We start from the raw sequence: 13,767 nt of genomic DNA, 5'->3' as shown, positions 1-13,767 counted from the left end.
GTGCTGTAAATACCACAAACTATTACAATTAGATTATATTGTAACTGTTTGGCTCTCATTGTCTTTTTTCTAAAACTAAAATAGAAAATATTGCTAGTAATAGGCAACGTGTATTATTTCAACACAATTATTTGGCCTGGGATGTGAGACAGGCTTTCATAGAAGCATGGAAGTGGTCAGTGAACAACTTATAAATAATTATCTGAACAGTCCAGGTATTTCTTACATCCAAAGAAAGATAAGACGGTGCAATGTATCCTTTTCTACGAGGTTCAGTGGATTCCCAGTTGTATACTTGGCACAATAATACATTGATAAGTTACTTTAAGGAGACCCTTACAAGATTCCCAGAAGTTTACATCTGTCATCGTGGGCCGAGCAGTGGAGTAAAGGAGATAACATTAAGGACGGACTGTATTACTGAGCACATAAATTGGGGGCAATGTCCTGTTGTGAACATTCCCTTTAAGGTGGACCACAGAAATAAAAAATAGTTTTAAATTGCATTACAGGCTTCCTTTATAATAATATAGAACAGGGCAACCATTTCTTAGGTTAGCGACATCATGGATTTAATATTCATCTAATGACTCCATTATTTACATTTAGTCCAGGATTACACACTGCAGACAAAGCACTAAATGTACTAAACTGCGGGTTTGAAAAAGTGGAGATGTTGCCTATAACAACCAATCAGATTCTAGCTGTCATTTATTTAGTACATTGAAGAAAATGGTAGCTAGATTCTGATAGGTAACATCTCCACCATTTTTAAACTCGCAGTTTAGTAAATATACCCCATAGATATAGACTTACCTGGTTGCCCTGATTTGTTTGGCGTGCCTTTTGTCCCAAAGTTCTACTATGACCCAGCTCAAATCACTGGACTTACAGCTGGACTTAGAACTTCATTAAATTGGGCTTTTACTAATTTCTGCTCTTAAAGCCCTTGCTAAATACTTTTTGAAAATATTGGAAAATGAATCTGTTTTTATTTCAAGTGTAGTGTTTATAGAATGTGCTGTTTGGACTTTCTAGGGCCTCAACCAGGTGCATTTTTTTTGGCCTAGAAAGTCCAAACAGCACCCTGAAGACAGCGGTCTCTAAGCGACTGGTGGCCTTGTGTGCTGTTATATTTATGGGCATTGTCTTACTTTCAGCATATTTACACCAGTATGCTGCAAGGAACTTAGTTGAAACTGAATGATACCTTCAAGTTGGTATAAGATTCTGGTCATTTTTGGTTATTTAACTCCGACTGTGCCAGAAAATCCGGAGATCCTTCTTATTAGCAAAATCCACTCAAGCCAGCTCATTTAAATCTCTTCTTCAGCAAAAGGAAACCTGTTTTTATTTGTACGGACAAAATTATATTATTGCTCCAATCCCACAGCAGTAAGGAATGCCTATGATTCACCCGAGTTCTTACTTTATCCTGTGCAAAATCTAGTTGTTCAGAATCTATCTTGGCATGTCCATGCACCGTTCACAGAAGTAAGCACGTTGTTCACCAACAGGAGACATAGGCTATGAATATAGTTGTATCAGCGGTTGAAGTGGGGGTGTATACGGTGGTACGCCGTACCACCACTTTTCCTACTGCCTTCATTGTAAAACTACCAAATTCCATTCACATCCATTACATTTTTCAATCCACCACTTCTAAATATCCATATCACTTCTAAATTTCCACTTCGACCTCTGGTTAGTGTCATATACAGTTAGAAAATGACCTGTAAGGTACCTGTATCGTTATAAAATTGCCAGATCAGCCAATGACACTGCAAGACCCTGATCCTTAAAACTCTAGAACCTTTTCTCGTGTATTCAGTATCCCGATTATTTAATATAAATGCAAGCCATATATACATATATATATATATATATATATATATATATATATATATATATATTTGGTTTGCATTTATATAGAGTAATCATACAATGAATGAAAGAGAGAAGGAAAATATAGATATACTGTTTGTATATAAACACAAGACTCCACATGTGTGAAGAGACGGGGAAGCTAAATGACCGTACTCCAGCCAGTAACTAGTTTCCCTTTGATGGGCTCATCTGATACATTGCTTCTTTAAATCACAGCAATGCATCATCAAGAGTGATGAAAGAGCCAGAGAAAACTCTTTTCTTTCCAAGATGATTACTCTAAAATATGTAAAATTGCCATTTGGCAATAGTAGAATAAAATTGCTACAGTTTCAGCGAGGATGAACCCTTTGCAATATGTTGGAGATATTTAGAGAAGTGAGGACAGCATGAGCGATAGACTGAGCTGGAGAAAGGACCTAACTAGCTGTGTTTCAACATCAGAGGTTTGCAAAAAAAACAATTCGGGATTAAAAAAAAATTCTAATTCAACCTCCTCTGAGCACTTTAGTCCAATTATTAAAAATAGTAAACGTATAAGTGAACAAAAGTAGGGGCGAGTGAGCTGATTTTCGAGCTGGACAATTGCTTGAGTTTAAAGTGCTTGTGTGACACCAACCTAAATCAAATTTATTAGATGGACAACTTCTATAAAGGGAAATTGCTGTCCTTTGTGTCTGAAAATAGTTCTACTTCCATAGGGAAATATCTAAAAAATCACCCCCGCATCCAATTGGATGCACGGTGACTTTGTCAAATTAATTTCAGTAACTGGAAGTTGGAACAAAAAGCAATATTATGTAGATGTCTAAAGGATTAATAAACGACTGTTCTGAAATGTAAGGGGGCTGCTCTGCAAATGAAGAACTACAAGGTTTCTTATTTGATATGTGATATGATAGGTACAGTTTCTATAAGAAAACATAATCTGTGTGTACCCCTGCAGAGAACCCATGGGGTCATATACTGTGTAAGAGGGGTAAGGTGTGTTACCTTCACTGATGTGCTAACTGGGCTTAGAGGAATTCCCCTCCACTCAAGCCAAAACTAAATACAAGGTGATAAAGGGAAAATAAAAGAGAGTAATACATATCTTATTATGTATTTTATTATTATAGTATGGCGGTGAAGAAGAGCCGGTCCATTCAAACTGTATATTTACTGGACAATGTAGTTTATCATTTGGCTAGAATGCATACACTATATACCATTTTTGTGCATTTATTATATATAGTATATACAATACCATGACATATGCGATGTGGCCTTTGACAAAAAATAAGGGTGGAGTGAGACCTGTATGGAAATCCTGATTTCATCACTATAACTTTTACATTTATAATCCCACCTTCCCCTTGGCCGAATTAAATATTATCATTTAATGTAGTTGAGATAGACTTTCTTACCCCTGAGAGATATCTAAAACCTCTTTGTTTGGATTTTTCATAAATTCACATTAAAGTTCTCTATTATAACATGATAAGAACGTTCATTTAAAAACAATAGTACATTTCTTAAAACTGATCGGAGCCTAAGCCCAGCTGTGATCCGGTGTTCCAATGTACGGTCACCAGGACTCAGTTCGTTCATCATGACTGTGGAGCTGCTCACAACTGATCACAACCCTGAATGAAAGTGCTAGCGGTTAGTGACAAAAAAAATATCTGCTGCACGAATCCAACATGGCTTCCTTAAACTGCTCCCGGCAAATACAGTATATCATCCATCCGAATGGCAACGAAACATATTTAAACCCCCTGAGGATAGCAAACAATTCCCATCAATGTAAGAGCTGGAAGAAAATCTGGAAGAAGAATATAGAAACTTAAAGCAGATGTCCACTCATTTTTGTATACTCCCCAAATGATAATAAGATGTTTGGGGGGTTTTCTTGCTACCATATGGTTGGAAAGATAAAAAAAAACTAAACTTAAACATCTCTGCAACACTAAGGGGCAACTGTTTTATAGCAGCAAAAGAAATAAAAAAATAACAAGTGGTGATTACCGAATCTGCCAAGTTCTATTGTAGGGAATAGAGAACGATGGAACGTGAGAAGTTGGACTAATATCTTTATAAACTGAATATATGCATGTCAGCCGAAATCTCCAGTTTAGATAAGCTAAAATCAAATTAATATGTTTTTGTTTCCACCAGACAAAAGCAAAAATAATAATAATAAACATCTTCATGTTATTATTAATTGAGGAGTATTAATTATACTTTTGTAATTACCAATTAGTGTGGACTTTTCTTTGCACCATGACTGGTGTTATTATTGCCATATACATAACCTTGACACATCGTTACTGTAACACAATGCCCTATAGGCGAAATACTACCTATACTTACTGTGCTATCGATATAAGCTTCTGTCCACACAACGTCATGCTCCTGATCAATGACTTTCGGCCTGCTTAAGACGTGAAGATACGCCATAACGTTCTCTTGTACGTCCGCTAGTGTGGATATTTGGGTAAAAAAGCCTGCAGCAAAAACACAAACTCTGAATGAACGTGAAATAAAACACAATTAAAATATTATATCGTTCATCAATATACAAGCATAAATTTCCAGACGTTTTCAATCTGACATGAGATGGGCAGGACATAGACCCGCTACTATAAATTTAGCAACTCCCTGATATAACGTTCTATAATATAAGTGGTAGGTTGGTAGCTACATGAGTTTTTCAATGTGCTCTGGATCACCTTGCTATTCCCATAGTCTCTAACTAACGTCACACAATCCAAGCAGAATACTGTTTATCAGGTGCGAAGATGTTCACTCTTTTAGGTTTACGTTTTAGAATTAATGGCACTTTAACCACATTTTAATAAAATTTTCTTTGCATTCTTAGGGGTGGGGGATTAAATTGGTCATGTTACTGCTGAAAGAAAAGTGGCCTGTGCACTATTACCATTAATACAGTAATCTTTAACACCGCTGAAATCTGGGTTAAGAATCCAGGTTGAATTCCCCTCCTTAGTGATATCACTAGTTCTTAGTAAAATGAGAGGATGCATTCACACGAATATTGAATCTGCCAACAATATGGCTACCCCCCAGATTGTGTGGGTGACAGGCCTGCTTTAAATTACTTTGGAGAAATTCTAATTGTTTCAGAACCATGTTTCCAGGCCACAAAAATATGTTCAGTAAAATCGAGATTAGCAAATAGCATTTTTCCCCTAAAGACACCAGTGTCATATATCATATGCTCTGTATTTGTTTCCTAAATGTATCCTGCCTAAGTTACGTACATATTTTATGAAGTCCCAGATCTGATCACAGGAACACATTTTTCAGCACATTACTCAAATTATCAAGAGTAGGAAATAGAGAATTCTATGTATGAGTGCACTACTAGTATAATAAAGACACAGTAGCATTTAAAATAGGACCCATTCAAGTACATTAAATGTAAGCTCTGTGGGAGAACTGTGATGTACTATACATTTAAAAATATGTATTTAAAGTATCTGCTGTATTTAATGCTTTACAGTCTTTAAAACAAGGTATGCTTTCTTTGTTTAATTCAATGTATTAATTAAGGATATTGCAAGGGAAGGTATATCTTTTTGCAGATGATACAAATATACCAAGAGGGTTGATGCCCCAAAAAGGTTCAAACAAATGGGTAGTGTTTTAGAGAAAAAAGAGAAATTCACTAAAGTATGAGATCTTAATTTAATGGAAAATAATTAATGGGGGAAGCAAAAATCCAAAACCAGAATACAGAAGGAAAAGTGATAGAATATCAACAACAGAGGAAAAGGTCATCTGACTTATAGTTTCACATTATATGAAGGTAAGAGCGCAGTTAGTCAAGCAGTGGGAGAAGCCGGTAGAATAGTTGGTTGTATGAGAAGAGGAATTAATAGCAGGAAGATGGAGGTTGTATAGCATTTTACAGGTCATTGGTAAGACCTCACCTCTAGTACTGTGTATAGTCCTAGAGACCCTATTTACAAAAACACATTAATGAAATAGTCCCAACAGAACACGTGAAGGAACAGAGGTGATATGAAATAAATGTTAAAAAAAATATATAAAAAATATTAATAGAGTTCAGGGAAATGGTATTTTTAAAGAGGTTTCCTAGAACAAGGGGACTACTGAGACTGAAAATAATAACTTCCACCTATTATATTTCACCGTAGAAAGTACAGTAGTGGTAGGAAATTTTCTGAAAATTTTATGCAATACTTTATCTCATGCTCCACAAATTGTTAGGTAATGCTTGCCACACTTTGGGTGGCAAAAAAATTCAGGGACAGTTAAATTCAAGCACAACTGCAGGTAGTAGTTCAATCAGCTTTTATGTTTCCTGTTTATCTCACATTGTATTACAAAAGAATTTCTGATTCTTCACAAAAACAGAAGAATTTCCCATTGGATTCCATTGAAGAATTTCCCATTAGGTTACAACCAAGAACAAAAAGTGATACTTTTAATATTAAAGTGGTGAATGACAATTTTATCTGAGTGTTTTACTCAATTAATTTTTTTATTTTAAAATGTGTCTGTGTTTTTATTTTTGTTGCTCTTGTGTATCAACATGTTCCAGGATGCACTGGCAGCCATTGATTGGAAGGGCATGCTGGTGCATTTGGTTCAAGAAGGACCAACATGTTCTCTCAGTCAATGTCTCCAAGTATAGGCTGGAACACATAGTTCCACAATAGATGGCAGCAGTTCTTCAAAAGGATAGGTTAGCATAGCTGGGGAATCAGCACTGCTCAAACCTGCATACAAAATTGTTAGATTTGCATCCAGCTTTCCTGTTTGACGAACACTACATTTTTCACACAAAGTCCAATGATCTGTCATTGAATTGATTGAACTCTCGGACGCGATAAGTGGAACTTTAAGCGTGAAAAAGTGCGCTTAAAGATTAACTTGACCCCTTAGTATGCTGCTTACAGACAGCTATCTTGTAGGCTGGTCCAATGTTTATGGAGTGCAGCGGCATCAATTCAACGCATTATTTTAGGCACATACACTAGCTTTAATGATGCCAGAACCATCTAATGCATAAACAAATTTAGCACTGAACAATTTGTACATACAAATCTAGGGCCTGATTCATTAAGGATTTTAACTTAAGAAACTTCTTATTTCAGTCTCCTGGACAAAACCATGTTACAATGCAAGGGGTGCAAATTAGTATTCTGTTTTGCACATAAGTTAAATACTGACTGTTTTTCATGTAGCACACAAATATCAACTTTAAATTTCAGTGTACAAATAAGCTATCAAGTATTTGTGTGCTACATGAAAAAACCGTCAATATTTAACCTATGTGCAAAACAGAATACTAATTAGCACCCCTTGCATTGTAACATGGTTTTGTCCAGGAGACTGAAATAAGAAGTTTCTTAAGATCCTTAATGAATCAGGCCCCATGTTATGATATATCTAAGATTTTGAGCATATGCAGAAGACAGACTAATTATGATAATTCAGGAGCTCATGTTGTGTTGAACACAATTTGTGTTTTTGATGTATAGTATTATTTTCTACTTCTGTACAAGCGCACACATCACTATTATTATTATTACCATTTATTTATATAGCGCCACTAATTCCGCAGCGCTGTACAGAGAACTCACTCACATCAGTCCCTGCCCCATTGGGGATTACAGTCTAAGTTAGTCTAAATTAGTTTATTATTTTGCATGTAAGGAAAATACTGGCTGCTTTTTCATGTAGCACACTAATACTTGATAGCTTTATTTTTATTTTTAAACTGAAATGTAAAGTTGATCTAGGACATGCCCTACCCAAACTATAAATCTGTCCCCACATTTTATATTTACCTCCCCCTCTAATGCAACATGGCTTTGCCAAGGTGCAAGGTTACTCCTTTTTTTGCTTTGCTTTCCCTAATGACTCAGGGCCATCATGTTCAAATAAATGATGAAGATAAACACAAATTGCAAAAATACTTTGCATTTACTAACTATCATTTAACTCTTTATATGACTGTGCAGTATAGATAGAATAGACATTAAATCAATATCAATACGGAGAGCTTTCATGGGAACTTTTTACCCCAAGGACCATACACAGGACACGTGGTCATCCCCTAAGGTTAGAGGAGAGGAAATTTCACAACCAGCAAAGGAAGGGGTTCTTTACAGTAAGGGCAGTCATGATATGGAATTCATTGCCAGGGAAGGTTGTGATGGCAGATTCAATAGATATGTTTAAGAAAGGGTTAGACAAATTTTTAGCGGAAAGGTGTATCCAGGGATACGACCGTTAATTTAAAATAAAGGATAGTAGTGGATATAGGGTAAAAATTGGATTGCAATATTGAGTCTGGGGGGATTTTTCAAAATTGAAACAGATGGGCGGTTGCTTACTCTGGATTAATTTCAAATATAAGTGCAGGATCGCAGGAGATCCAAAATAGGTTGAACTTGATGGACTGGTGTCTTTTTTCAACCTCATCAACTATGTTTCTATGTAATATAAGCCAGTAGAAATATTTGTTGCAAAGCTGGACAGTGTATGATAATATAAAGTGATAAGGGCATATCAGAGCCTTATTAGGCTAGTTATGGCATATGCATTGTGTAGCTGTGTTAAATTAACAATCTAATCAAAATTGCCTAATCCTGTCATTTAACTTTCAAAAGCATCCTTGCTTACAGCAAATCTGGAAAATGGAATGTCAATTCCGCAAGCCTCTCCGTTGGGATTTCTGGCTTTTGATTGTTCTAATGTATTTAAAATGGGTTGCCGCCATGCGTCATTAAACACCCTCTCCCACAAGATATGTTCTACTTCTGCATCAAATGTAATGGAGAACGTGCGCGGAAGGGCTGACGATTTTCACATTAGGAGCTTGAGTTAGAAAAATATGCAAGTTTGAGAGAGACTCCCCAGTGATCTACGGCCGGCACAAGGACACTGCACACTGAGATGGAAATTTTGCAAACTGCTGTGCCTTGTGTGGTGCACTGAAGGAAGAAATAATCCTCAAGTAAAATTGATTTGAGGGCCAGTGACCTCTTTGACTGCTGTGTGTACGGCCAACCCACTCGTGGATTAAAGCCTGAACTTTTGGGCCGAGTTAGAGATTAGATCTGCTTTAATATCTTGCCATCCCCAAGGATACAGTACACGCCTCAGTTCACTATAGACAACGGATCCGAGAATAGCTGATTGATGCGAGGCAGAGAGAACTGCTACAGCTGCAGGTACAGGGAACAACACTGAGGACGTGTAACTCTAATAGGGTTTAACACAATAAACAGTGCTTTAAATTTCAAGATTTTCTTGTTTAATTATTGTGGAAATGTGACTCTTATCAGCACATGAAAAAATATACAGTAGATATCTTTAAAACAGGATTTATCTAGGAAATTGTGCAGCACGGTGGCTTAAGCTGGGTACACACTACACAGTTTTCATCCAATAATCGGCTAAATCAGCCGACATACGACCGCTCGTTCAAAAGTCGGGTCAGTGTGTGCAGTGACACGATGGTCGAAAGTCTGCCCAAATGGACGATTGTCGCCTCATTTGGTCGGTCGTACCGTTTAATATTTTCATTCCAATCTCGTTTCCGCTGTGTAGTGTGTATAAACTTCCGACCGATCCACAACAGTGAGTATGAAATTACAGTCATTGCTCACGACAACATGGCTATAAAAAGTCGCTAAAGGGACGTCCGCTCTTCCCTTTATCGTCCTAAACAAGGCTAGTGTGTATGCAGTCCATGGACCAAGCGATCGGAACATCGATCGCATGTAAAATCGCTCAGCATAAAAAGTTGGTCGAAATTTCTGTAGTGTGTACCCAGCTTTAGTGGTTAGCACTTCTGCCTCACAGCACTGGGGTCATGAGTTCGATTCTCAACCATGGCTGTATCTGTATGGAGTTTGTATGTTCTCCCCGTTTTTGCGTGGGTTTCCTCCGGGTGCTCCGGTTTCCTCCCACACTCCAAAAACATACTAGTAATTGGCTGCTATCAGAAATTAACCCTAGTCTTTCTCTCTGTCTGTGTGTGTGTATGTTAGGAAAGTTAGACTGTAAGCTCCATTGGGGCAGGGCTGATGTGAATCAGTTCTCTGTATTGCTGAGGAATTAATGGCGCTATATAAATGGCTGATGATGAAGATTGTGTAAAGGGCTCACTGTGTATGTCCCCATAAACTTCACAACAACCTTAAAATTCTTAACCATATTGTATAAAATAAACACACGGAGTCATGTATAAGCTTGCTAAAAATGGAGGACATTTTATTATTAAGTTAGTATTAAACTAAACCTATGGTGGTGGAGAAAGGGCACTGCGGTACAGCTCCCAAGCTGATATAACTAGATACGTGGAATTGGCGCAAACCGCCGTACATCCACTTACCATGGGAAACACATCCCAAACTATAGTGCGCTGAATTGGCGTCAGAGTGAATGCCCCCCCATCTAAACTCATGCTGCCCTCCCTCACTGAGCCGGACAGGGACCCTCCTCACCGAAGGACCAAAAAGGAGTTACTGGTGCCTCTAAGGGGACAGTGACCTGTGGCCAACTACCTTTGCGCCCACTAATCAGCCGCTGAATGCAGTGCCTTCCTACCGCAAACAGTGTAAAGTAGAGTACCTGAGCCAAGGAGTGGGTGGGTGGTATCTCGTGCTGAAGAGTGAGACAAACCAGGAAGTGCCGTCTGCTATATTCAACCCAGGACCCTCCCACAGGAGCTACCATTGGTCGGGCCCCACCCGATGTTAACCCTTCAAGTAAGTGTTCAGCCTGTGACAAAGCCTGTCGCCCTTTAAGTGCGTTCCCCCTAAAAGCTTCACTTGTCATTAAACACGAAAAACGTTTGGAATGAAGTTTTCATTCTCCTACACAGAGCAGACTCTTTGAAACCACTGTCTGAATGAGACTCCTCACTCATATTTCTGTAAAATGCCACTAGCGATAATGAATAGGAGGGAGGAGACACATAATAACGTAAACAACTATATGTATTTCTGAAACCTTGTGAACATTTGTAAGTACTGTTACTGGTTCAGTGCAAGCAAATACAAATGTTATATATAATGCTGTTTAAAAGAGTGCATCCGGATGGAAAGCTAGCAGGGCGTTGGGCCTTGACAACATTGCTACGAGTCTGCAAAAGCCCAATCAGGACAGTGGATCTCCTGCTTGGATCTTTCCTAGCATTGGGAGACCCACTGGAATGGAACATTGAGGGCGCACAGGTAAGTGAAATCTTCTTATTTTAGTTATCTCTCATAATTCTTCCCAAAACTAAAAAGAAAAAAAAAGATGTCCTTTTAACGTACTGACTGAAATAGAGACATTTAGGAAACACGCTGCAAAGAAATCTTAAAAAAAATGCAACCAATCAGATATTAGTTATGTTTTATGGAGAATGAAAGCAAGCCTCTGATTGGTTGCTACAGTTTACAGGACATTTTGTTGTACAGTTACCTAGATACATGTTTTCATAATTGCCCCTGAATAAAATACAGAAAATTGGTAAAAAAGATAAGCAGCTCACATAACAAAAATATATGAACACTTATGTTTTGAAAATGTACATTATTATATTTATTTATTTTATTTTTTGAAAAGTAGCTTGTATTGATATTTGTTTGCTGCATTTTAAGCTCATTACCGAAAATTTTATAACATATATGTACAGAACATAAATCACTCACCCTTATTGGCACAAGCCATCCATTTCAGGTTATCTGCAAAAGCAGCTTCTCTTCCAATCAAGTACGTGAATATGCGAACCTAGAATTGTAAACAAACATTCTCATTACAATTAAACATACAGAAATGTAAAAATGCAAGTTATTAAACATCACACATGAGCCTAAAATGTTGCCGTCTCCTCTAGTGAATCTGATAATGAGAAAGAGATTTAAACTGGCCGAATTTTATCTGATCAGTACATTTATTTCAAAGCATTCCCAAAACTGGCAGCACAAAGAATAATTGTCCAGGAAGCGGCTGATTAAAGTCAAATATTTAGATCTTACACAACGAAAAAACATGAATGCATCAAATTGCTAATGCCAGTGCCGTAACTAGACATTTCAGTGCCCTGGGCGAGACAGGGCACCGGCGCCCCCCATCAAAGTGGGAGTGACATTTGCCAAGTGGGTGTGGCCAACCTAATGTGGGGGTGTGGCTAGCACTTTAAAGAATTCTGCTACACATATTTGCAAATGCATGATATATATATCTATCAGAGCCGGATTTACACCTCATGGGGCCCTAGGCAAGATATTGGTTTGCCCCCCCCCCCCCTTCACACACACAGTGGCCCCTCACACACACACACAGTGGCCCCTCACACACACATAATACACACACACACACACACACACAGTGGCCCCTCACACACACATAATACCAGGGGCGGATTGGGAACTTAAAGTGGCCCTGGAAAAATTCTGAAAGTGGCCTCATGTAGGCGGGACCAATAAATGGTAGGCGGGGCAAATTGTAGGCGGAGTTAGCACTCCATTAGCTCGAGCCACATTGGTTTTTATACAAGGCAAATGCAATACGCTATGGTAAGCAGAGTCCGTCTATCACAGTTGACGAAGCTAACACACAAGTAGGCAAAGCATTGCACATGTAGGTGGAGCAGTCACAAGTAGACAGTCAACACACCAGTGGATGGTGTATACACATTAGTTATGTAAGTGGAGCAGCTTAATCCAGCAGCAGGGAGTTCACAGGGTTAGCATTAATGTAATAATAGTTGGGTCACCCACCGGATCAAAAAGTCTCAGTAACAATATCAAATTAAAAAAATAAAAAGTAAATCACACTGCTTCTGCATACCTGTATGCAAAACTGTAGCATGTCGAAACCATGCTGGTGTGTGCCTTAACCCCGAAGAAGAGGTTCCAACCTCCCAATGTCCTCTATTCCTCCCAATCCCCTCTTCTTGGAGTTAGGGATTTCAAAGATAAAAACCACATACTTTTAAATAAAACTGTGATTACTTATACACACAAGCATGAACAATTAAAACATTTTTCTTTTTCAGATTAAATTAAAATACTCCCATGGATGCATCATACATATTGAATTGCAAGGTTTATACTGTTCTGCATGATAATTTAGCCAGTATTAGTGATACAAATACAATATAAACAGCCTCCTAGTGACCGCCATACAAAATAAACATCATCCTAGGGATCGCCATACAATACAAAGAGCATCCTAGTGACCGCCATACAATACATAAGTGAATTCTAGTGACCATCATACAATGCAAAGAGTATACTAGCAAACGTCATGCAATAGAGAGAGCATTCTTGTGTCAGCCATACAATGCAGAGGGCATTCTTGTGTCTGCAATACAGAGAGCATCTTAATGACACTATATAAAGTGCCCTGTGTGTCTGCCCCTGTATGAGTGCCGCCCTGTGTGTCTGCCCCTGGTATGAGTGCCGCCCTGTGTGTCTGCCCCTGGTATGAGTGCCGCCCTGTGTGTCTGCCCCTGTATGAGTGCCGCCCTGTGTGTCTGCCCCTGGTATGAGTGCCGCCCTGTGTGTCTGCCCCTGTATGAGTGCGCCCTGTGTGTCTGCCCCTGTATGAGTGCGCCCTGTGTGTCTGCCCCTGTATGAGTGCGCCCTGTGTGTCTGCCCCTGTATGAGTGCGCCCTGTGTGTCTGCCCCTGTATGAGTGCGCCCTGTGTGTCTGCCCCTGTATGAGTGCCGCCCTGTGTGTCTGCCCCTGTATGAGTGCGCCCTGTGTGTCTGCCCCTGTATGAGTGCGCCCTGTGTGTCTGCCGCTGTATGAGTGCGCCCTGTGTGTCTGCCCCTGTATGAGTGCGCCCTGTGTGTCTGCCCCTGTATGAGTGCCGCCCTGTGTGTCTGCCCCTGTATGAGT

General features: G+C 38.9%; 1 protein-coding gene across 2 annotated transcripts in view; it reads right to left on the bottom strand.

The window, feature by feature from the left end:
• The window catches only part of CACNA2D3 (calcium voltage-gated channel auxiliary subunit alpha2delta 3), a 790,245-nt gene that overhangs the window by 269,978 nt on the left and 506,500 nt on the right, over positions 1-13,767 (bottom strand). For both annotated transcript variants that reach the window (XM_075183245.1, XM_075183246.1), the window contains exons 13-14: positions 11,571-11,649; positions 4,240-4,373 (exon numbers count right to left, since the gene is read on the bottom strand). In XM_075183245.1, coding sequence (XP_075039346.1) covers positions 4,240-4,373; positions 11,571-11,649 — 213 coding nt within the window. The remainder of the gene's footprint in view (positions 1-4,239; positions 4,374-11,570; positions 11,650-13,767) is intronic.

The sequence above is a fragment of the Mixophyes fleayi genome, chromosome 8, assembly GCF_038048845.1.
Source record: "Mixophyes fleayi isolate aMixFle1 chromosome 8, aMixFle1.hap1, whole genome shotgun sequence".
Taxonomy (NCBI): domain Eukaryota; kingdom Metazoa; phylum Chordata; class Amphibia; order Anura; family Limnodynastidae; genus Mixophyes; species Mixophyes fleayi.
This window is presented reverse-complemented; position numbering and strand designations above follow the sequence as displayed.